The sequence below is a fragment of the Syngnathus acus genome, chromosome 23 (assembly GCF_901709675.1).
Source record: "Syngnathus acus chromosome 23, fSynAcu1.2, whole genome shotgun sequence".
Lineage (NCBI taxonomy): Eukaryota > Metazoa > Chordata > Actinopteri > Syngnathiformes > Syngnathidae > Syngnathus > Syngnathus acus.
In genome coordinates, this window is record NC_051107.1 from 2,729,176 (window position 1) to 2,753,956 (window position 24,781).

The 24,781-nt window shown below is 41.2% G+C and overlaps 1 protein-coding gene across 4 annotated transcripts; it reads right to left on the bottom strand.

Moving 5' to 3' along the window:
* Positions 1–1,381: 1,381 nt before the first annotated feature.
* kcnc2 (potassium voltage-gated channel, Shaw-related subfamily, member 2) lies at positions 1,382–23,926 on the bottom strand. 4 transcript variants are annotated; one of them, XM_037243080.1, is made up of 5 exons: positions 22,954–23,926; positions 6,133–7,066; positions 5,838–6,008; positions 3,728–3,822; positions 1,382–3,208 (listed from the first exon to the last, which is right to left on the bottom strand). In XM_037243080.1, the coding sequence occupies exons 1-4, from the start codon at positions 23,512–23,514 to the stop codon at positions 3,761–3,763; spliced, it is 1,728 nt and encodes a 575-aa protein (XP_037098975.1). In that variant the 5' UTR covers positions 23,515–23,926; the 3' UTR covers positions 1,382–3,208; positions 3,728–3,760. The 4 variants fall into 4 exon arrangements, with proteins under 4 accessions (XP_037098975.1, XP_037098973.1, XP_037098974.1 ...); XM_037243078.1 differs by lacking the exon at positions 3,728–3,822; XM_037243079.1 differs by having other exon boundaries at positions 1,382–3,822.
* Between the last annotated feature and the right edge of the window lie 855 nt (positions 23,927–24,781).

Below are 24,781 nucleotides of genomic sequence, written 5' to 3' on the forward strand. Positions count from 1 at the left end.
TCCTGTGACTAAAGAAACGCTAAATATAAACGGAGTACACATAAGTATCCCACGTGCTCAGAGGGCGTAAAGTGTTGTAATGGGCAGCTGAAGAGCGGGCAAGCTTTCTGTTCAGGCACACACATAACATCCCGCTGCGTCTTTACAGCTCATACCGTTTTGTTTTCTACTTCCTGAAGATAATTTTAGTTAACCCCGCTGAATTAATGCCGTCATTTCCAGAGTCTCTAGCTTATCCCACCTAATAATACCCTGGCGGTTGACAGTGAGGTGCTCCGTGTGAGTAATTTAGAGTGTTGCCGTGGCTTTTTAAGTACACGTGCGGAATAAAGGCAATAAATGGAGCCTCCACTTTACCGGCACCTGAGTCACTCTGTGCTCTACGGCGGCCTCATTACACGGCACTTAACGGGATTTAAATGTCACGTCGTGCTATGACACATCTTGTTTTGCTACAGGAAAGACAAAGGTTTGGCATCACTCCTGTGTTTTTATCAAAGCAGTTTAAAGATGTAATGAGGTGTCACTATACACACGGAATTAATTCTGAATGATGATTTAATATATATATATATTTTTTTTAAAGGTCGTCTTCCAAATAAACATACGACTTTTTCCCACTTGTTAAGAGCACTAATGTAAAATTCAAAATTTGAGATTTCTGCTCTTTCGTTTCATTTTAAGAAACTCCTCCTGCCCCCTTACCGGGCATGGGAGTTAGTTGTGGGTGGACGTAGGATGCAGAGGGTTCTTTTTCCTTGAATAAAACACACTCCCAGCTCCGACTGTTTACATCTCCGTGGCACGTCTGTGGCTGTTTCCATGGTAACCCGAGTAAAGAATGCCTCAGAGATCCAGTGCTCCAAACGGTGCTTAATATGAGACGCGAGTTGAAAAGTGAAGAGGTGAGAACGAACGGGCAAGGGAGCAAAATGGCCAAGTGTGCAAATCTGTTGATGAAACGGACCCAAATAAATAGATAAATAAATAAACAAATAAATAAATAAATAAATTCAATGTTTCCATAGCTTAAAAGACAAGGCAGTGATTGTCTTTGTGGGCAGATTAGATTGACATAGCAACACAGAGATTTTTACCTGATTGGACAAAAAATACATGTTGACATACGAAGGAAAATAATGGACTGTGGGGAATGTCTTAAATAAATACAATTAAATAATAAAAATAATTAATCATATAATATAATACTAAAAATAAATGAAAATCACTCCACTTAAATGATTGAACACTCACCTGTATCATGTTGACAAACAATAAAAAAAACATTTGTGTCAGAGAATGCCCACATTTTCATAATTCACAATTCCACGAACATCACACAATTGTATTGAGAATTAAAACGAGAAACCGAAGCCACTCATTAAAAGATAAATAGTTTATGTGAATCTTTCACATAGTTTTCACTTTTCAACATGATATACAATGTCAATTTTTTTAAACCTTTGACACAACGGTTCTTTTTTTTTTTTTCAGCATGCACTTCAGAATGCCAACGAAGGCTCCACGAATACAGACTCGAAACTAGAATTTGTCCTCACGATAAAACATACGAAACGTGAACTCGGATCAAAAAGCTCGACACGTTTGAAGACACAGTGGAGAATGAAGCACAGCGTTGGACTACCATGACTTTCACAGGATAGGTCCATGAACAAACAGTAAGACACAAAAATACATATTCTGGATTCAGAAAAATAAACCGTTTTTTTTTTTTCTCAAGTTACAACATCCTAAAAATACGCAAAGAACGATACTCCTTTGTCAAATTCAAGAGTAAAGCAGCACAAGGAGGATTGTGGGCCACCTGACAGTCCTCGTCATCATTCGTCTCGATTTTCTACTATAATCACAGTGTGGATTGGCGCTTTCGAGTTCTCAGATTATTGCAAATCTAACAAGGAGCATTAGGGCCACTCTTGGACTCCGCCAGGGATGTCAAACTCATTTTTGTTCCGTAGTTTTCTTCCATTTATTTAAACAGAGGGGGATAGGTAATAAAAAGTGCTTGTAATATCTTAAAGAAGATAATTTGCAATTTTTGGTATTTTAGCAGGAAACTTGTACATAATTTACTTTTGCGGGGCACATAAAATGATGCGGTGGGCCCGATCTGAGCCCCCGGGCCTCGGGTTTGACACCCGCGGTCCAGTCCAGCATATTAAAAAGGAAATTAAAGGCGATTCCAAACAAGTCCAATGGAGTCATTTTTTAGGATTACATTTTTTTTCTGAATTAAAAAAAATATAGAAAATAAAATACAGTTGCAATATTAATTTTATTCTCATAATTTTCCTTTTCAGTGTGGCCCTAATACACCTTTTTATTACAAAACTCTGATTGTTTAGGTTCAAGGAGTTGCTACTGTGCAACCATTCTAGAAGTCCCACTTATTATTTTTTTTAAGATTGGTAAATTTCTGCTACACATTTACTCCAGATCCAGAACCCCCCCCCCCATCCCCATTGGATACATTTGGAAGAATCAACTGATTTTAGCCACCACTGAGTCATGAGGAGTCATCTGGTCAAAATCATTTGGTTCATTTGCAGCACTAACGCAGGGTCATTGCATGTTCAATGCACAGCGGGAGACTTCTACAATGGCGCTTGCATCACGATGGGGGCGGGGGGAGGGGGGGGTCTTACAACTCATCCGTTTCTGTGCTAATCCCAAAAGTGACGACATCAAAAGTCCACCGAAATGACCTTTCAAAAATGTTCTCAATAGGATACGCACGTACATAAACACACAGCAGAGCGTTTTAACCGACTTGAAATTGACCAAAAAGCAGAGATGACTTAGCACAGTTGTCTCTCGATACTGAATATACTTGATGTTGGTAATATGAAAACACTCCATTTTAGAACACAAAGTGCCTCAACTAATACACTTATTGCAAGGGAAGAGGGAGGGGGGGGGGGGATACCATAGCGAGATTTGAGTGTCTTGACGGTGCAACTTAGCAACCAAATGCCATGGGTGACTTATTTACACAAGTCTATGGGAGCAGGTGTCCTGTTGGCTTTGGCTCAGGATTAAATGCTTTGTCACAGTCCTCCTGAATTCTCGACGGAAGCTCCTCCTCCGTGTGCCGAGCGGGAAGCCGTCTCCTAGTGGTTTTTACGTCGACTTCCTCCTTTATTGTCCTGTAGGAGTGGCTGGAATGCCTCCAAATGGGGTCGTCCCACTGCAATAGGTCCTCAGATTGTTATACAGTCTCACCCCGGGGGGAGGGGGGGTCATAAAACCAAAATTTTCAACCTGTCTTCATCAGAAATCTTGCCATGCAGGTTGTATTTTTTTTTTTAATGCGTGCACAAGAATGAAACAGTGTATTACTATTGTTGTGTTTTAGATGGAAGTGATCAATAATCTACTCAAAAGACAAGGAGGATTTCTTTTTTTTTTTTTAAAGTGCTCATTTTAGTTGATTTTATGTTGGCCAATCTATGTGCAAAAAAGCATCATCTGCAAGCCAGTTGCTAGGCAACCATTTGCTACTGGTAGTAATGGAGGAATGGGTGAGGTCCAAGTTTGTAAGCCTACACCTGTTGGAGCACACTGGAGAAATTATTACAGAGTTGAATTTCAAATAAAGGTTATTGAACGACCTCCATCTTTAAGTGCATACAACCAAAAAAAACATCGGGATAGAAATGTTGAGGGGGTTTTCGCATCGAACCCACAGACCCATGCAGAGGGTTACCTTTCTGCCAAGGCGCTGCTTTTCCCAAAGCCATTAAGATAGAACGCCACTCTCTGCTTGTGTGAAACCAGTAAACACCATCTCTTTGCAGTTATCTACGAGTGAACAACCAGAAACATATGTCCATATATGTGCAGTCATGTGGAAAAGGAAGGACAAACCGTCTTTCTTGATTCATCAGGACTGGAAATTCTAAAAAGTTACGAAAATTGTCTCGGGAATATTTTAACAATTGTATTTAATGCCAATGTGAGTAGAATCATAAAATCTCCCCATTTCTGATGTTAAGTTGTTCGGGAATTTATTGAGGCTGACTCAACAGCGCCTCTGCAGGTTGAAGCCAAGTACTGCACTCCGGTCCCGATACTTAAAACCAAATCAAAAGCCGGTGTCCAGTACTTCCTTTTCCACATGGCGGCATATATATGATATTTTCACAGTGTGCTTGATGAGGTCGCCCCTGGTAACATGGCTTGCAGACGACCATGATTTACAGAGTGGAGTCCATGCAAAAACATGAGCAAGTGAAGAAGTCGACAAATGTGTGTGACAAACGCTAAGAGAAAAAAAACAAAATTAAATGAAAATAAAATGAAGCAACAGCTGTCATATTTTTCTTTTTTTTTTCAATGGAAGCACATCTTTTCCCTCTGGGTAATGAAATAGAGCGACATCTAATATCCCTGATTATAAACATGTCTTTTATTAAATGTTATGGCTGCTACTACGAAAGCCATCAGTCAGTTTTTATTGCAATATGACAATATGAAATAAAAAAAAAAAGGGAAACTTCAAGTGACACAGGAGGATGATAGCCAAGCACACTCAGGCTGATCAGTCTTTGCTACAGGTCTAGCCGCGATATCTAATATAGTTCATTTTGTGATTGGATATGGAGCGGGTAATGCAAAAAAAAGTGCGGCGACGCCGGACGTCTCACAGGATGGAGGGAATAGGGGATCGGGAGCGCCGAAGCGGGCAGGGTGATCCGTAGGGTGAGGTGACGGGAGACAACCTCAGGGTGCTACCAGCCATGCCCGCTATGTTGTTTAAGCTTCGAGATTTCTCGTAGCCTTCGGATGGGGCGTGACAAAGAAGTGAGGGTGGTGGTGGTGGTGCGGGACATGAACACACACAGGCAGGCAGGCAGGCAGGCATCCAAGTCCAGGCCGAGTGAACCATGGCAAGACAGGAGACAGGAGTGAAACAGAGCAACTATAACATTGTGTATGGTGAGAGCATGCACAGATTATTTCCCCGAACAATCACAATAAACCACAATAAAGTTAATCAATACTTTCTTGGGTCACAGATTTTTTTTTAGGGTGTATACGGTCTTGAATTAATGAGACTGTGGCAGCTAACTAGTATTAGCAAACATAATCTTACCAAACTAACGTTAGCCTAAAAACGAGTGTCAGCTAGCTAGTGTTAGCAAACATAATCTTACTGTTACCAAACTCACATTAGCCTAAAAAACAGCATAAGCTAGCAAAGGTTAGCAAACAATCTTATTAATGTTACCAAAGGCTAAAAAACTGTGTAAGCTAGCTGGTGTTAGCAAACATAATGTTACCAAACTCACATTAGCAAAATAATAATAATGCAAATAAAATACTGAATTAAATTTCTTGCTTTTTGATTTTCAATTGCCCACTGAAAATAAATACTGTAGTACCCAAACAAGCTAACAGTTTCGTTTTTATCTCCATTGCTAAACTACGATAAAATGATTGCTCGACTACACTGATTTTCTTCAAGAGTATGAAACTAACCCCTCTCTGAGCAGGCGGTCTTTTAACTGCTGGCCCATGGACCCAAGCCATCAATTTTCATCAGTGAATTTGTAACAAGTTTAATAACTACCCTTACAGCAACGTCTCCTCATATCACCCTAATGGTGGGCTTTAAATATTCATATAGGTAATTCCAACAGATGGCTTTTAAAGCTATCTTGGATTGCATTGGCATAGCGAACCTCTCGATACTTGCCGAGTAGTAATTATTGAAATTCCTTGTAACTAATTACTCTTTGCTTTGTAAAAAAAGAAGGATACCAGACACGATTGTAGTCAGGTAAAAATAAAAACGCAGTATATATAATGCATACCTGTTTTTCTTAGGCTCCCATCTGCAGGACAGTTGTAATCGCTAGCAGCAAGTAGAAAACATGTCCCCCCACTTCGGCGGTCCTGTTCCCGGGTACTCGACCTTCGCATGGGGACCCTCTCCTCTGGAGACATGGTCAGGTCGCTGCCCCCGCTGCAGTCCGCCGACAGAACTGCGAGCGGTAATGACCATGTCATACACACTCCAACGTTAACGCTAGAATTGTTGTACCGGTTTATGAGTTGGTTACAATTTCCGTTCATTTCAACGAGAGAAGTTGTCCCACATGGGCTTACCTGAGCGGTTGCGTTCAAGTACCCGGCCGCCTTTGACGTGGCACAGGTCGCCTTGAGTGCTGTTGCAGGTGGTGGTGAGATCAGTTTTGCAGTAAGTCGGGGATCCTCCCTGTACTGCCTGAGGAATATGTTTCTTCCGCTTCTTTGGGAGCTTCTGCTTGGCCATGGCCAGGGAGTAGTACATCCCAAAGTTATTGACGATAACAGGCACGGGCATGGCTATCGTAAGCACTCCCGCCAAAGCGCACAGTGCGCCCACGACCATGCCGGACCAGGTCTTTGGATACATGTCGCCATATCCCAGAGTGGTCATGGTCACCACGGCCCACCAGAAGCCGATGGGAATGTTCTTGAACTTGGTGTGGAGGCTCGCCGTCGGATCATTGGGCTTAGCGCCAATGCGTTCGGCGTAATAGATCATAGTGGCAAATATTAACACTCCCAATGCTAGGAAGATGATAAGCAGCAGGAATTCATTGGTGCTAGCTCGTAGCGTATGACCCAGCACTCGAAGTCCTACAAAGTGACGGGTGAGCTTGAAGATACGCAGGATACGAACAAAACGCACCACCCTGAGGAATCCCAACACATCCTTGGCAGCTTTTGAGGAAAGGCCGCTCAGGCCTACTTCCAAATAGAAAGGCAGTATAGCCACAAAGTCGATGATATTGAGCAGACTCTTAACAAATTCCAACTTGACCGGGCAGAAGGTCACCCGTACCAGGAATTCGATGGTGAACCAGATGACGCAAACTCCTTCCACATATATGAGCGCGGGGTCAGTCTCTATCTCGTATTGAGGTCCCAAATCGGGCAGACTGCTGTTCCGCATCGCCTCCGTCTTGTTGATGACGGTATGGAACGCCTCATGGGTCTCCAAGCAAAAGGTAGTGATGGAAACCAGGATGAAGAACAAAGATGCAAAGGCAATAAACTGCAGGAGAGAAGAGAAACACACAAGGCTCAGTTTATTTGACCCGATCGAGGGGCTAAGCCTCCTTAGAAAAATCAAGATAAATCATTAATTCTTGAGCTAGAGAGTAAACCCAGACAAGTTTAATTAACTTGCTTCAACTTAAATTGCCTCCAGAGAGGGATACAATCTATTAGCAAATGAAACAAACAGGCACTTTTCTCCGCGCTACGTGTTGACATGAGGTACGGGAATACGTATGATTCTGTTTTTAAGCACCATTGTTGGCAATTTCCACCACCATCAAGTGAGATTATAAATAGCAACGACGCTGGGAGTCATTATGCGCTTGAGAAGTAACAAGAAAGCTCTCAGGGTAAACACAATTTAACTTTTAGCTAACGAAATACTCTTATAGACAAAGAGAGACTACTCGGCGGAAAAAACATTTCCAGCCCATGTGAGCGAAAATACAAGTTTCCGTGGCTTTTAGGGAGAATTATTATATTCATACAACCAACCAGAAAAAGCCTATGACTAATTCAGAGACTGCAGACAATACAGCTTGGCTTTTTTATACAGATGAAACATTGTTATACTTTTTCAAGTAAAGTGCATGTAAACATTTCATCGGAGTTAAAATCAGGGTATGGATTTTTCCTCATTTTTGGAAATGTCCAATTCTCCAGTTGGCAGCAAGGGGCACCTGATCGGTTGCTACTTTTAGCACACGATTGTGAGTCATCGTTGTTATTATCCAGGAGGGTCTTCAAATGGGTGATTCTCAGAAAGTATGGTCCGGGAGTAAGACACGAGAGCCCAAAAATTAACTCGTCATCTAAGAATATATTCAAGAAATAGTGCATGGAACTAACGTGAAAAATATATTTATAAAATATTTATATTATAAAAAAATATTTAATACATTACATTAAAAAATAAATATATAAATACATAAATAAATATTTATAAATATAAATATTAAATTTATATTTATAAATAAATATATTTAACATTCGTTTATAAGAATAAAACTCTTCACCATGATTGTCACGTAGCTTATTTGGGTATAAAAATATTTTTTAGCTCTAGGATCAAAATAGAAATTGCTTTTTTATACAAATGCCAAGAATATGATTGATGGTGTAAATATCATAATGAAAAATGTTTTTTCAGAAGTTAACTTACTGGCGTAAACAAAGTCAATGTCATTTTCAAATGCACCGATAAGTTTTTCTTAGCCACTAAATCAACGTCAAAGACACAACAAAGCACTTAATTATATTACGTATTGTCTACCGCAAAAGTGACAGTCAAATCAACATCGCTTTCATTTATTTGACCCTTTTAGATGCAGTTGACGGGAGGGAGTGACTGATATGTCCTTTTGTTTATTCATGGTGCTCTTAACCGTCACACTCGCCGGGAGTCACATTGAGGATGAACTGCTAAGCGTGTGTACTCTGCAGATTAAAGTTGAAGAAAGACAAAAATAACGCAACATAAATAGAGATATTGAGGTTAAAGATTAAGATTAAAGATTAAAGTCCCAATGATCGTCACACACACACCTGGGTGTGGTGAAATTTGTCCTCTGCATTTAACCCATCCCCGTGTGATTTTAATCCATCCCCTGGGGGAGAGGGGAGCAGTGAGCAGCAGCGGTGCCGCGCTCGGGAATCAGTTGGTGATCTAACCCCCCAATTCCAACCCTTAACTCTGGACTTGATAGAGAGGAGACTTTTTTTGGGGATAACTGAATTCAGTCAAAATCATCAGCTGTACATGAGTGGTAGGATCCGTTTCCTAATCAAGGAATTATATTTTAATTTAAATCCAAAAAAATATTTTGGCTGACACCCACCACCCTCATATTTGTTTAGGACTTTAAAAGGCCGGGCCTGACCTGGTGAGTGACGTGGGAGCCAGCAAATGCGTGTCAATCAAGCTGCCTCTGAATTAAAAAAAAAAAAAAAATTCTCATATTTTCTGTAATTAATGACTGGAAAAATGAACGCGTTAAATTACATCTATTAATCTATTAAATCCGCTTTGGCATGCTGTGTAATCGCGGCAGGTCTGGAGGAGGGAACGACTCACGCTGAGAAACAGGCATGATGTCTATTTTTTTAATCTGGTTCTAAAATTAAACACCAGTTAAACCAATATTATGTTGTGCATTTCACTGAATGGCTCATTAAAGCTCATTGTTGCATAATTTAACTACCACGTAATTGACTTCCATCTCTTCTCATTCTATAGAGACCGGCCTGGATAATATAAGGTTGTATTGAAACAAAAGCGAGCTGAAAATAAAAAGCCCGGGAGAAAAAGGTCCCAGAATATCCAACAGAGGAAATTTTCCTTTCATCAAACACCATGCGGCACACGTCTTCCCTTGATCAGCTGCCGCCATGGTAACACCACCTTCATCTTTTTTTTTTACTTTTTTTTTTGTACAGCTCAAGATGGTGAATTGGACGATGCAGTATGGGAAGATGAACAGTGCTATTTCTTGTATTCTGTTTATATCAATGGGTGCTGCTGTTTTTGTTAGCAAAAGAGTTCCTCCTATACTGTAAGACTTCAGAAGTCAGTCAATTTTGAGGAGCAGCTTTGCTCACCCCACCCCAACTTCCTGCTGCACCAATGCCAAGTCTGGCTTCTGTTACCATGACGACCGAGGGCAAGGGGTACAACCAGAACAAAAAGCCCTGACATCTCCGAGCTGCCATATTCTCCCCCTCAATTGTAACGTGAATCCATCGCAGTGTAATGTTTGCCCATTAACGAGCATGACAATGAAGTGACATCAATAGGCGAGCGGCACCAAAAAAAAAAAAAAAAAACAGAAGCAAAGAAAACATTTCGAAGCCACTGCACATGACAAAAGGATTTGCTGATCCCCTTGTTGTCTCCCATCATTGTCTCCTGCTGTCGCTCCCACAAACACACAAACACACACAAACACACACACCTCATTATACAGCCGTGCCGTGACATGACAGCCAGCTCGCTAGGGGAACGCTGCTAAACCCATATTGCTTTTGGCAGCCAATTGTTTTCCACGGCTTAAAAAAAATAGCCTTTCAAAAATGTCTCTGCTCATTTGACTAATTCATTTTCGTTTTAATCTGATGTTTTAAGTGGGGGTAAAAGCTTCTGTCGACTTGTCACTGTCACACAGGGTCAATAGAAAGGCCAATTTGGAAGACTGGAGGTAATAATACAGTGGTGCTTTGACTTATGAATTTAAAGTGCTACGTGACCACACTCGGAACTCAAAACATCTTATATTGTCAGTTTACGTATTGCTACGTCTTTTGTGTTAAAATGTTGCTTACACCACAGCATCGATGCTAATTCATTAGCTCATTTAAGAGCTACTTCAGTGTGCTAGCATTAAGCTAGCAAACTTTTGCAATACAATAGTTGTGTGTTTTGTTGACATACATTTTCTGTTGAATTAAACAAGAATGTAAGGAATAGATATGACAAAGCGTCAACGAACGTACAGTATTCATCCATTGAGACTAAATAAATGCTACGTTACAGCCTCCAAGTCAGATAAAAATAATGTCTTGACAGTCCCGGGGAGACTGCGATACTAAATATAACTCGGTCTCACTCGCGCTCTTTTTTGTGTTCACGTTTCTTGTTAATATTTCAGCAGCTTGCCTATAGCTGACACGTGCCGTTGATTCATGACAGCGTGGGTTGATGTTTACACGAGAGTTCAGCGAGATGCGCAACAAATGTGCCGATGCCATGAAGGCGGCTGGTTAGCGCTGTGGTGGCTAACGCTAACCCCAAAATCTTCAGTGAAGCTAACACAATAAAATGCTCCGTTTCAGATGTTTTAAGAATAATTTAGATTAGCTTTTGATGGCTAATTAAGATATTGTACTATGCCAGTGGAAGGAATGAAAGAGTTTTTAACTGCCTTGATCTCGACATTAAAACATCTTTCCTCTCTTCTAAATGCCACATTTGGGATTTGAAAGTAATACTTCCCCATCCAGCCCCAGTCTTCACTAAAAAGTTGTGATGGAGTTTCCCACTGACGGGCCCAATTTTCAATAAAAGACACAACCGTTTAATTTGATGTGTTTAAATCCCAGCTCCCAAATCCCGGGAGACTAAAGTTGACATTAATCACATTTCAAGGCGAGGACACATCTGAAAGTCTGACGGGATAATCTGAAACAGGGGAGGGATCAGAAAGACGTGGCCTGGATGGCAGACGTGCGGCCTCATTAGACCTCGTCTTGATATTTTAATAGCCGGCAGCATGTCTGAGTCGTGAAGCGGTTGCCACTTTTGACAACAGGATCAGAAGAAATGAGTAAAATATACTATGACGGATAAAAACCAGTCCATGTAGATTAATTTGTCACTTATTAAAAAGCTGCCATCCAACTGAATCTAAATAAAGTCATATAACAACTGTTGAGTCCGTTTCGTTAGCTTAATGCTAGCAAACAACGCAAAACACCATATATGGGCTAACGATTAGCATCTATGTTATAATTCTTGACGTCACAGATACCTGATGATGGAACAATAAAACTAACATGTATTCTTTACCATCTTTAATCTATTTTTTACGTACAACTGAGGTTTGACGTTCTAAAGCTAATTTTAGTTTCTACTCAGTTTTTTTTTCTCTCTTTGGCATAGCAAACGATGTGTGCTATTTACCTTTGTGTGTCGAAACGAGATGTCTGTGGACGTCTTTCTCTGTCATGATTAAAAGCCTAGTTGGCAGGCATTTGCTCAGCCCTCCCATGATTTCCTGAATACATGAATATATTATTGTCATTAAAAAGGAAAACGTGCAATTACACGCAGAGTGGAAATGAAAGTACTAAGTGAAACAAGGCGAGCACAAGCGTGATACATCTTCCTTATTGTGTGACCACGCTCAAGGACGCACACACACTTTCCTCAAGTCTCTTGAGTGCCTACCCATCCATCAGACGTGAAATTCGGAATTAGATGCCACAAGATGGCGGCAAAGAGCGACGAGTCTAAATGAAACTCCTCGACTCATTTTAACATAGTTCTTAGATATGAGTTTTTGGGTGACTAAGGAGCATAGAAAGAAAAATATAAACCTGCAAAACTCAAGGCTATGTGGAAATATTGCATAAAAAAAAATAAAAATAAATAAATAGCAGATCTTTTACTTTGGTCTGCTCCATTCACTGACATAGTGCATGGCAGCAGCTAAGCGTTATTCAACATCTTTGCCGAGAGATGAGGTAGGGACATCTTCTGTTGCTATGACGATGAGGAATGGGAAAGCGGCGGTTGCGGAGCGTTGTGACAAAAGACAGAAGATGATCCGACAAAGCTTGTACCGATCGAGCTCGAGCTGAGCTGAATTTTGATGTGTCTTGACAAAGCAACATGTGAGCACAAACTTGGACCTGTGGTCTTTGCCACCATGATGTCAAAATGGAGAAAATTCATTCAGATGTTTTGTATGTGTTTATATACCACCCAAAACAAAACAAAAAAAAATGGCATAAAAATTTCGTTGACGGCAATTGATAGCTGGCACTCCTCGTTAAAATTCCCATTGATGGTATTTCACGTCAACGGCACTCAAAGAGTTAAAAACCAACTTTAAATTTTGTATTTTAAAGGTTTCCAACCCAAAAAAATTCGGGAACTTTTTTTTCCAGCCATACTCATTACTGCCACCTGCAGAATCGGAGTGAAACGAAAGCCGCGACTGCTTTTCACATTTGTAAATTTACCGTCGGTGCGGAATAACTGGCTAACATATAAATTATTCACATTCTGTTTTAAGGCCACAAATAAAAATCTTGTTTTGCTAGGGGATCAAAAAATACATTTAACAAAAATTTGTAATTTATTTTGGTACCCAATTAAACTGATATTTTGTCTATTGTCCTGATCAATAAACCAGAACTGTTGACAGACAACAGTAGTTTTAGCATGATGGTTCTACTTTTGGATCAAAACCCCAGAGAACAGTCACATTTATTCAAATGTGCAATGACAAAGTGCCAAAACGCTCTCTGGAATCAAACTTACCATTAGTGCAATAATTGCATTTCTGTCTGAAAGCTGATTAGATAAAAAGCCTCGGAAACAAGGAGACAGCAGTAGAGAGGCAACCGAGCGCAAGGAAGGGAGCTGGCCATGCTAAAAAAAAAAAGGGAGGCATGAAAAATGGAAGACAAAAGCAGATTACAGACTTGGTGAAAGAAAAGAGCGAGACAATCGAGTGACGATAATGAATGTTGCCGCTCATTGTGGCTCGCTCGGATTCTGACCGTCCATTGTCCGACTATTGCTCTTTAAATAATACAGATAAAATGGAAAAGCTCTCATCGCCCGCGTCCATTAATCCAAATTGCACTCTGTTCTGGAAGAAAAATGTCTTTAATGATTCATGAAGCGGCTCCCATTACTATCAAACAGACTGGCAGAGTAGTAGCGCTATGCAACCAGTGAAAAGTTACGCATTTTTAATGTTTAAGTATTTAAAAAGACGAGTCATACGAGGGCAGTTTTTTTCGTTACCTGTAATCAAACACAACGTAAAAAAAAAATATATATTTAGAATAAAAATGTTACTTCAACTCAATCGACATTGTGCTGCTCCTTTGCGTGTGTATGTCTTGGCCACAAGGGGGCAGTATATATTATTGTTTTATCTTACAGCTCATATCTTGAAACACTTTTAATGTACACAGTGGGCTTAACATTTTGAATTCAAAAAATCCCTTCCATCATCCACATACCAGTTTTTAGCACACATGCTAACATTTGAGCTTCACGAGTACACTGGAGCAGCCCACCAGCGGATATTTATCAACACCGGGCATTATGGCTGAACTTATCTGGCGTTTCGCATCGAGTTAAGGACAATTACCCTGGAGGAAGCGAGCGGAGCCCTGGCAAAATAGAACCGACTTCGAAGAGGAGCACACAAACAGAGAACGCAGCCCCGTAGCAATGATTATTACACAAAACACTTCCCTACATGAACTCGAGACGTATAATAAAACTAAAAATAACTCTCTGCGAACCCTGTGGCGAAATAAACAAGGTATTATTTTACTCTGAGTTAAGACAGATTTTATTTTAAACAGTTATTCTGCATTGGAATTCTCAACGATCCAGATTCTGAACACTGTACAGATTTTTAGTCCATGGGGAAAAAAAATATTCGCTGGTAAGAATCCCCAGATGGAGAGGTGAAGAAATGAAGACAGCAATGATAAAAACATTGCATTGTTTCCCCTGAAGGTGACAAAGATATAAGCAAGGCGACAATAGATAGAGTGACGAGATTGATGTTCGCATGAAATGAATTGCCAAAGGCGAGAACTGTAACACGTTGGAGGATATGAGAAGACATTTGTGGACAAGCACAAATGAGTTCAATAAGGGGGGGTAAAAAAAAAAAAACGGTTCTCAGAGCGTACGTTTTTTTTTTTTTTTAGGTTTTGGCTCACCATTGTGTCTGGGTGTCACCTTCTGCCATGAAAGCCTGCCAAGGAAAACAAACACTAATCCCTCCCTAGACTCTCCACTGGGTTTGTGATTTCCAAATTCTCCCAACTCAAGGTCACTGCCATCCATGGTCAGACAGACAGAGAAAGTGGGAGGCGGCTTGTAAACTCAACAAGGATATACATAAATTGTTCGCAAGTCATCATTTGCCATATTGTGGTTATAAATTGTAAGAATTGCACATTGTGGATTTGAAAAGCAACAAAATGTGTCTAAACTGGATTAAACTGGAAAGTTTTTGAATAAAAAGGAGGACATATGTTGCCAGAGGCTTCCCATACTCCAGGGGGACAAAACAAAACCCACTTTATATGCACTATAATAGAATAGATCTTTTTTTTTTGTATTTATTATTTTATTTTAATGTTCGGATGACGTGATATCTCAAGGCTGTTTGTGCCTTGAGGTTCAGTTAGTTCCTCCTGTTGACAAATGATCAGAGTCTGACCTCCCGCTGCAGCCATTTTACACTTTAACTCGATTCATAAACGTTCTAAAAATAAACCTTTTTGTATCAAACGTAGCACATCTCTGGAGGAAGGCGGGGATAAAAAAGAAATGAAAAGCCATGTGAGTAAAGTAGTGCAATTAACACAAGTGTGGGGGGGGGGTTCTGGAAAAATATACAAAATTATATACAAATACGTCTCTCGATGTAATTTGCCGTTTTATGTCAAATATGTTGCAAGTTCCTTCAAAGGGAACCAAAAATTAGGGAAAGCTCGACCTTCCTATAATTGTGATTGTTTGATTCCCCTCGCCCCCTTTAAAGAATAACCCTGAAAGAGCCGTCTAAGAATATCCTTCTGATGGGAACAAAAAAACCTGAATGTAGGCCAAGTCAGTGAGGCACAGTCGAGGGGAAGCCAAGAGACTTGGCCAGATTTGAGTTTATTATCCCCAGTGAGTTTTTTTTTTCTGACCCAGCCCATTTCTGATTGATCGTCTCGTCTGGCTCAACAGGTGCCGCCTCATTGGCTCCCACGGAGCCCGTACTTAGAATAGTACCAGTTTTAAAAAATAAAGATCTGGTGGTTATGTCCTTTTTTGGTGGTCTCCGAGATCATGGAAAAATTTTGGTTCCCAGGATAACACAGAAACTTCAGAAACCAAGGATACCGAGGTAAATAAAGTTTCGGATTAGTGTCTACGTATTAAGAGATGAAAGCTGCCCCGCCTAAATGTCTGGATCCAAACACTCTCTCCACCAAAACGTAATCCATTAGCATCCTCACTGAGTAATTATTAACACAGAGACGGGAGATATCCCAGGCGACTCGGGCTCAGACAAATGTATCTGCCTTGGCCCAGCTGCATACATTATTGGAACATTACGAAGCACTGGGTGTCCCATCCGCATAAAAATTGATGTGTAATCATCTTTGCTCTGTGACTTTGTCCGTCTTTGCGACAGCTCCAAACTTCTCCTGATAGATCGTCCCGAGACCTAAATCAATAATAGATCGGTGATCAGATTGAATGACCTTTTTTTTTGGTCGACCCTAAATCCCGAAGAAGATATGATCTGCAACTGAGACCAAGACTCAACTAAACTTGGAAATTGTAATTGGTACGTCTGCATGACTCAGAAAATAATTACCTCTATTCTATCCCTAACTCGTAAAACTTGACCTTTTCTCAGGGTCTAATCACTCTTGCCTTGTTCGGGCGTCTTCTATTCCTAACATGACAGTTTTACAAGTCCTTCTTGTCATTGCCGCCAGTATTCTCCGTCATTAAACATGAATGGTTACAGACTAGTTGGAAAGAATGATCACGATCAAGCCACTTGAGGAAACTTGAAGCCAATAAGATTTAATTTGTCCAGAGAACTTCCACTACTAGTGTAGAAAAAAAAACAAAAATAGAGCAAAGGTTTTTTTTATCAGATTGATGATGACCAGAAGTGCAGCTGCAAAAGTCGGTCCTCTTTCCGTATTGAGTAATGTGACTCATCCTACCCTTTCCCATTGCGCTACTTTACACTAAAGATGAAAAATAGACCTCTCGAAAATATCCAGTCATTTCATCAAACACCTCCCCTTGAAAATAAAACAACAACAGTTATTGTTTGGGTGAATTGAGGTCCCTCACACACAGACAAACCAATCATTTTGACTGAGTAAAGCCAAAAATAGTAGGACAGTTCCGACTTGGAAGAACGGACAATTAAAATGTCCCAGATTAAGACGACTTGATTTCATATACGAATAAAATTTGGTCACGGAAATAATCTTGTGACTCGAGGTATTGTAAAATCACAACTGAGACCACACGTCATTTCCACATTAAGTTTAAGTAGAAAGGTTTTCGATGCTTCAACGCTGGTCTCTTACAGTCACTTGCGTAACCTAATTCATCACAACCGATAAAGAACTTCATGAATCAGAGAGGTTGAAGGAACATTAGCGGTAGCGAATTAGCCCCCGCGGCTAGTATACAGTGGCTCGTAATAACATTTCCACAGGCCCTGAGCAGGACAGAGACACCTTTTTGTGGTAGCTAAGCATGTACGGTATATTTTTGTCAACGTCATCCCGCGATCAATACGTACACAGGAAGTGCATTAGCATTGCGGTGTGACGGCGGGAGTGGGAGAGCAAAAGCTTGCCCAGATGGCGTCAAGGCAGGGCAGCGCCACTATTGCTAACCTCCCGCCGTCTGGCGGACGAAGATCAAAACGGGCTGAAACGATTGTCGCGATAACTATAGCGACGGAAAAGGTTAGCTTAATTTCCAAATGCATAGGGTTTGATTTGTTTTGTTTTTTAAATCCTTATACGTTGTTCATTTACCATACACGAAAAGCTCTTCCTCGCCACAAATTAGGTTGCTCACCACTGACCACTTGCGATGATCCCGATTCCCCATTTCCGTCTTTGGAAGACGGTTCTAATGGAACACGAGTTGTGGTTCGAGGCGGATCAAAAACATAATTGTCAGCGTCTGATGAGAGGGTTATATTTGAGTGTTGGTGTTTCGAGTATGATCAGAGACGGTACGGTATTTAAATGGGATATCGTTAAAGGTACGGATTGAATCAACTACTAAGTAACACGTTCTGCATAAATAGTGGAGTGATGCAGAATGGCGGTATGGTGGGCTAGCATAAACGTAGATACTTGTTCGAAAATAAAAATGGGATTCAACTCCGAAAGATCAAGAAATGTAGTACAAAAAAATAGAAAAAAAAATGCAGTTATTTTTTTCTAAACTTAGAAAAAGTTAGCTTTAGCTCAATTATGCTATCCTAGCAGTGTTAGCTAAAATGGCTACATTAGCTATTGCTAACAGCTGTAAAAACAAAAATCATGCATTCACAACATACTAGCAAGACCCGAACATATCCGAAAACCTATTCGGATCAAAGGTGACGATGACAAATCGCAGGAAGCGAAGGAAACCCCAAAACCGCCGAGTCATTGCGTGTCCTACGATATCACTTTCACCCAGATACTGAACCGGGACCGATTTGGAAGCAAGTAATTTGACTTTGGAAGGATTACACATTTATGCTCACTGTAGCTAAAAATCCATCCTTTTCAGCCACAGGCCTTCTCGGATGTCACTGTGACTAGAGCTCAATGACATGAAGCTATTTCGATGCCGGCCGATTAAAATGGACTCGTAAGAGTGAAATTTCATTCGACATTCTGCTCTCGGTAGCAATACTTTGACACTCCTTGTTAGCAAGCGAGCGGAGTCAGGCATGAACATCATCCTCTGCCTGGGAGTCTGATGAGCAGGTCTCGAGGGTCATTTGGGTCACCGCAAGTCTGAATTCAGTAGAGAATTACTAATAAGGTTGCTTCTGCCTGGTTGCTATCACTGAATCGTAAAAAAAAAACTTTAGAGGGACTAAAGTCTGTTGCGAGAATTTCCATTATTATTATCAAATTGAGTTCTGTGGAGGGAGAAGCAGTACTTGACTTTCAAATGTAAATATTTTTCACTACTACATAAAGTAAAAACAGTTTCAGGCAATTTTCCATTTCTACGATACGGTTGTGGAATGCGAGTCTCAAGAAACGCATATGAGCCTGACAGTGAGAATTTCCATTATCCCTTGAAAGGAGCGAGCCTCCGGGTTGTGCAAAACGGTGCGGAAAAAATGAAAACTTTCATTCCATCTGAATGTCCTTGAGAAACATTCCGTCTTTCGGAAAAAAATACCATACGTATGAATTATTCACGTCAACTGATAGCTCTTATGAATTTCAACACAGAGGTGTCGCTTCACCGCCTCTGCTGGTGGTCCGAGCGTTCATAAATGCATGATGGAACTAAAAGCACATCGACTGTATATCTGAAAATGCCAACGGAAATTTCCATAGACAAATTATAATTACAATAAAAATAATTTTTTGTCAGGTAATGCAATACAGTGATCCCTCGCTACTTCGCGTTTCGTTTATCGCGGCTTCACTACATCGCAGATTTTTTTTCAAAATTAAAAATCAAAATAAAACTTCTAAATTGAGGAAACATGTCTAACCTTTAGGACAATGTTGTATTGCTCCAAATATTCGTTTACATTCCTTTAGAAGTCTGTTTTCGCGTGTTAGCATCGTTCCGCTAACTCGTTAGCCTGCCCAGTACTTCTTGTTGGTTACCGTACTTTGCGGATTTCACTTATCGCGGCTGGTTTTTGGAACCAATTATCCTCGGGATTACTGTATTGGTCGAAGTCCAAAAAGATGTGTTGAGTGCCCCCTATATGTCAAAATTGGAATTAAATCTTGACTGATTCCAAAAATATTTCTTGTGGTTTTAAAAATACCACAATGAAGTCAGCACCAAACGTCGCTACGTTGAGACAAACGATCCACATAAATGAATAAATAAATCTTGCTTGCTGCCAAAATTGGCGCATGACTTGTGATGCCAAATAATTTAAAAGTTCCTTTGCAAGTGAGTGAGCAAGTTTTGCATTTGAGGAGCATGAGGAGAGACGACAGCCAAGGCAGGGAGTGCGAAAGCCTCGACGGGACGCCGTATATAGCCGGCAACTGCAATGGAACGATTCCATTCATGAACGTAGTGAACTGGTCGCTTTGATTAACTATCCAACAGGCCTCTCTCTAATATTTTTTGGATGTAAACAGATGCCTGATACAGTATCAGAATTAGTTTTCCTGGAATTCTGCGTCCATTTTTTTTGTCCATATAAATAGAATCACAGATATCAAAATGCGAGGAAGCAAACATTACAGTATCATCAACAATGACTCATAGCACAACGCTAGCGTCAGTGTGCCGAGTCCTTATCCAGCCGTGCCCGCTGCTCCAACACACCAAGCTGTTACAGTTAACAGCATGGGCGTGCCACCATGATTGGCGGAGTGGATTAACGTGACTGACAGCGGCTGGCGACGTTCCCAGCGGCGTGCAATAACCGCCTACGCTAGGACAGCTAGCTTGGCCTAGCTGGCCGTCAGGGCCCGCTGCTGTAGCGAGGTCTCGGCGTCTGTTCCCGCCTCGGAGGATGTGTGACGGGATTGGACATGGTTTTCAAAATGGCCGAAAGCTTCCAAACAACAGTGTAGCTACTTAAGCTAAGCTTAAGATCAGGGGATGCTTTGAGAAGAATTGTCAATTTGTTTTGTATATGTGAAGCCCTTTGCTTGTGATTTTGGGCTATATAAATAAACCTGACTTGACTTGACTTAAATTTGTTAGCATCGCTAACTTATATAGCGCAAGTGAGTATGCTTGTTTTGCATCTATCACGTTTTAAAAAATGTGGTACTTAATACTATTGATGAGCCTCAGGTGAGGATCATTAATTGTTTTGAATAATTCAACAACTGAATACAATCGTCTATGTACCTTAGTTTCGTAATTGTGAACATGCTAGCTGCACGATGTTGATGCTTTATGAGCCTCTTTGTTTTGCTCGTCTCTAAATAGCTCAGGTTCACTGGACAGAAAAAAAAAATGGACTTGTATCCTCATTCTTGTATTTAAAATTTCGAACGAGTTCAAGACATGCTTCATCCTGATCGTTTTCACACATCAACACTTCCAGTTTCAGCTGTGAGTAAGAGTGTATCACTCAGATGGAATCGGTGAAATGCTCATCTGTCAGTCTAGTTCTGAACTCCGATTAAAAGATATTCATGTCAGAAAAAGCTGACTCACACGGATATGTCAACCGGTCCTAATTTTATGGCGCCAGAAGAATGATTCCCAGCTGTGTATTGACCCTGCTATCGCTTTTTGTGCTTGGTCAGGATGTGCGCTACTTTAACCGATGCGTCCGTTGATGTGTTTGGCCTTTCTTGTCGGGTTAATAAACAGAGACTGTTGTTTTCGACTTCTTCGCGGAAGGACCTTACTTCAATTTACTTGAGTTTTGTTTAGTTTGGATAAGGTTTTGGTGAATGCGTCACGCGCCAACGCGCATCATTTCCAAAGCATCAACTAACAAGTTGGCACGTCAGGGGTAACCGAGCAATAAGGGCGTTCATGGTCGAGCAGGTTTCTGAAATCAATCCGTTTCACAGAGCAGACGGATCTGAATGAAAACAGGCCGCCGTGATGACGTTGCCATGACAACTCGGAGGCTGAGCGTGCAGCCCGGCTTTGGTTTCTTCAGGCGTGCGGCAGGCGGCACCCAGACGGGTTGGATTTTCTTTAACCTCTTAAGTGGAAGAAAGCAAGCGGCGGTCTCGGATGAGATCATAGACGGACGGGGATGGGAAGCGGACATAGGGGGGGGTGCGTGGGTGAGGGTGAGGCATGTGAGGCTAAAGAGACAGAGGGGGGGGGGACTACGGGACAGGCAGTAAAATCCCCACCTCCGAGCAGATATGGAAAATGATATCAGTGGCGTTTGTTATTTGTCTTAGTTTGTTACCGTCACAAGTTTGTTCCCGTCACAGCTAAAGAAATATGAGGGACAAACATACCTTACTGATGTGTGTGTGTGATATATATATAATTTGTACAATATTACAAATTTATTCTTGTAATCATCCTCCTAAAATAACTTTATTTTCATAATATTACAACTCTATTTTCAACTTTACTGAATTCCGAAGTCTGTAGTCAGTTTGAAGGCGATTGCAAGCAGAGGCTGCGTGTGAGAGCAGGACGGCTACAACAATAGAAACAGCGTGGGGAGCCCACGGAAACACGATTGCTGGCACCGGCGCTTGCGAGCAAGTTCATTAAAGGGACAGTCGTGCACTTTTGGGTTTCGGCCTCGCCTGGAGACACAAACGCATCTGTCATCGCAACTTATGTGTCTGTATACGCATAATCAGAATTAGAAAGGTTAGTTAATTAGTTAACCGAAAGAGGAAGTTGAGTTCAAATGTACGCAGCTCCGATTACAGCCAACTGGAGAGGTATCTTAGCAACACCCAATATCTAGAGGAGGCTGGTCACCTTTTGTCCGGATTGTAATTTTTGTGTAAATATTAGCGGCATATGGCTAACACAGTTCATCGTTTGCTTTACCAACAATCGGGCACATTGTCAAAATCGTAAAACAATCTCAATGGCAGTCTTAGGTATAGAAGTAGAATTTGTTTGCTTGTGATCAGTAGTGCATTATGTGAGGTCGGATTAATAGTGTGCTTGTAGAATAAGAATTTAATTTAATCATTCGTCAATTTTCATTGATCTCAGAGAGCCGTCACGTTGATAAAAATCACCCTCCGCTGTCGACTAAAAATGAACGTCACAACTTCACACTCAGGCGTTTTAATGACATATGACTAAAGCTGGAAAACAGGTTAGGGGAAGCTGTGAGAGCTCGAAGTTCTACAGATCTAATCGGTTGGATTGGAATCGATAGATAATTTGCATTTTATGCAAAATTGGTGATTGATCAGATTCACAAAATAGATTAGAGCAAACACAATCTTGTTCACTCCAGGTAGGTTCTCTGCTGCCAACCTTAATCACGTTTTTTTCCCCCTGATTTTTCCAATTTTTTTTTTATTTAAAAATAAAATTATATATTTAATTTTTTACTCACACACATTTTCCGCATATTGAATGTTTATCAGCATTTTGGGGAAAATCTTTAGGATTCAATTGCCATTATTTTTTTCACATTGCGTTTTGATTTATACATGAATTTTAATTAGCCAAACATTAACTAGCATAAGCATGGGTTGATGTTTGAACAAAATTTCTAATTTAAAATTAATTCTGTTGCACTAAGCATAATATTACAGTGGCTTAATGTAATATCAACTTTTTTTGGACTTCAACCATCACGTGATTTATGAACACTTAGTCCTACTATTCTACTAGACTTTGATGGTGGTTATTATGGACACAAATATTTTTTTGGGAGGTGTCAAAAAGTTTAAGAAGCACTGTTCTCCGCGCGTCCATACCCTGGCAGCCCTGGAGGAGTAAGGGTCCTCGAAGAGGTTCCAAACCACCGGCTGCCACTTTCTCCACAGGCTTCCGCCACTCCCGTCGGCCGCCACGTCCTCGATGCCGAGCCTCTTGCCCACGTCGTCGTCCTCCTGCTCCCCGGTGTCCACGTTGAGCTCAAACACGTCCAGCGCCTCCTCGGCGTCGCGGTGCTGCCGGTACGTCATCCAGCAGCACGGCTCCACGTCCGTCTCGTCGATGCCCCAAAAGGAGAGCTCCTCCTCGAACAGCGGTCCGCAAACATCCGCCGGGCAGTGGAGCTTACCGGTGCGGTAGTAGTTGAGCACGTAGGCGAAGACGCCCGGGTGGCGGTCGAAGAAGTACTCGTTGGTCCGCGCGTTGTACTCGATGAAGCCGGGGACTTGTTGCAGCTGATCCAACACCGAGCCGATGTCCGAGTCGGAGGCGAGCAGGGCCAGGCGCGTCCCCGGTAGGGTTTTCAGGGTGCTTTTGTACGTTTCGTGCCTGGTGCCCCCGACGTTGAGGATTATCCTCTCGTTGTCGTCAAACTTGCCCATCGCTCGGGATCAGACATGACTCGATGGAGAAGCGGGTGGAAGTTGAGCGAGACGGTGCGCACGCACCCGCGGGTCCACGGTCCTGATGCTGGGCGGTCAAAAAGGTCCGTTTGGGTTGCCGGTCTCATCCACTTGACGCCCTTGAGAGTGTTGAGTTAGGAAAAACGCAAAGGTGCCCATTGTTGTGGCACGGACTGAGTCAGGACGACGGTGGCGTTTACGCGCGTCTCCTCCTCCTCCTCTTCTTCATTCTCATCCGCCCTTGCCCTCCTCCAAGACGCAAAGACGCGCGTCACGCTCGCTCCCCCCTTCCAAAAAATTTGAACGCACATCTAAATATGTAATCCTGGCATTTTTAGATCTCTATCCGTTCTTAAAGATGAGTCATCCGTTAGCGCTTCTCCTGTTGAATTTTTTTGGATCGACAGTGAAGGAGAGGAAAAACAAAATAGATTTTTTTCGGGGGGGTCATTCTGCAATTGGAGGACGATTTAAGCATTTAAAACTTATATTTTAAACAAAAAAATTGTGATAAACCAGCATCTAATTAGATTGTATGCTTTGTATACATTTATCTCAATTTTAAAATCAAATGTAATCCAGACTGAATAACATTTTTATTGTAATTCAATATTAACTCAAATCGTAGTAAATTACAGCCATGAAATTCAAATTACACTGCGTAAAAAGTCTACACACAAGTCGAATTTCCAACACCAATCAACAAACATCTTCAACGATGTCATACTTTCTCAACATTCGTCTTATGTATCCACAAGGGGGCGCAAATTTCTCATACCAACGCCAATGATTTATGTGTCACCATGGGCGTGTCTAGCCCATTTTTGGGGGGGGCCCTGAAGCACCCCAAAAGTAAATCCAAACACCTCCAAAACTTGAGAGGTCAATACTATGTATTTTAATCAATATTTACTAAATAATAAAATCCTGTTGCAATGAACAAAAATATTTCTAGTGCAATTTCTACTGCACAAGGACGAGCTAGTGAAATCTTAACTAAGTTTGAGCACAACTCAATCAACGAAGACAAAGCAGGAGGCTCGCCTTTAATTACACGCATCATTATTCCCTAATGTACAATGCAGCCGCTTGGTGAAACGGCAACCTCCGAGTAACCTAATTACTCATTACTTCTTGTGATTACATCTGGACGGAATGGAAGAAATGAAGATTTTGGTTTGAGATTAGCGGGGACACTGTATTCAAAACCGTTACATAATATTTTTTTTAAAAAATTGCTGTATGA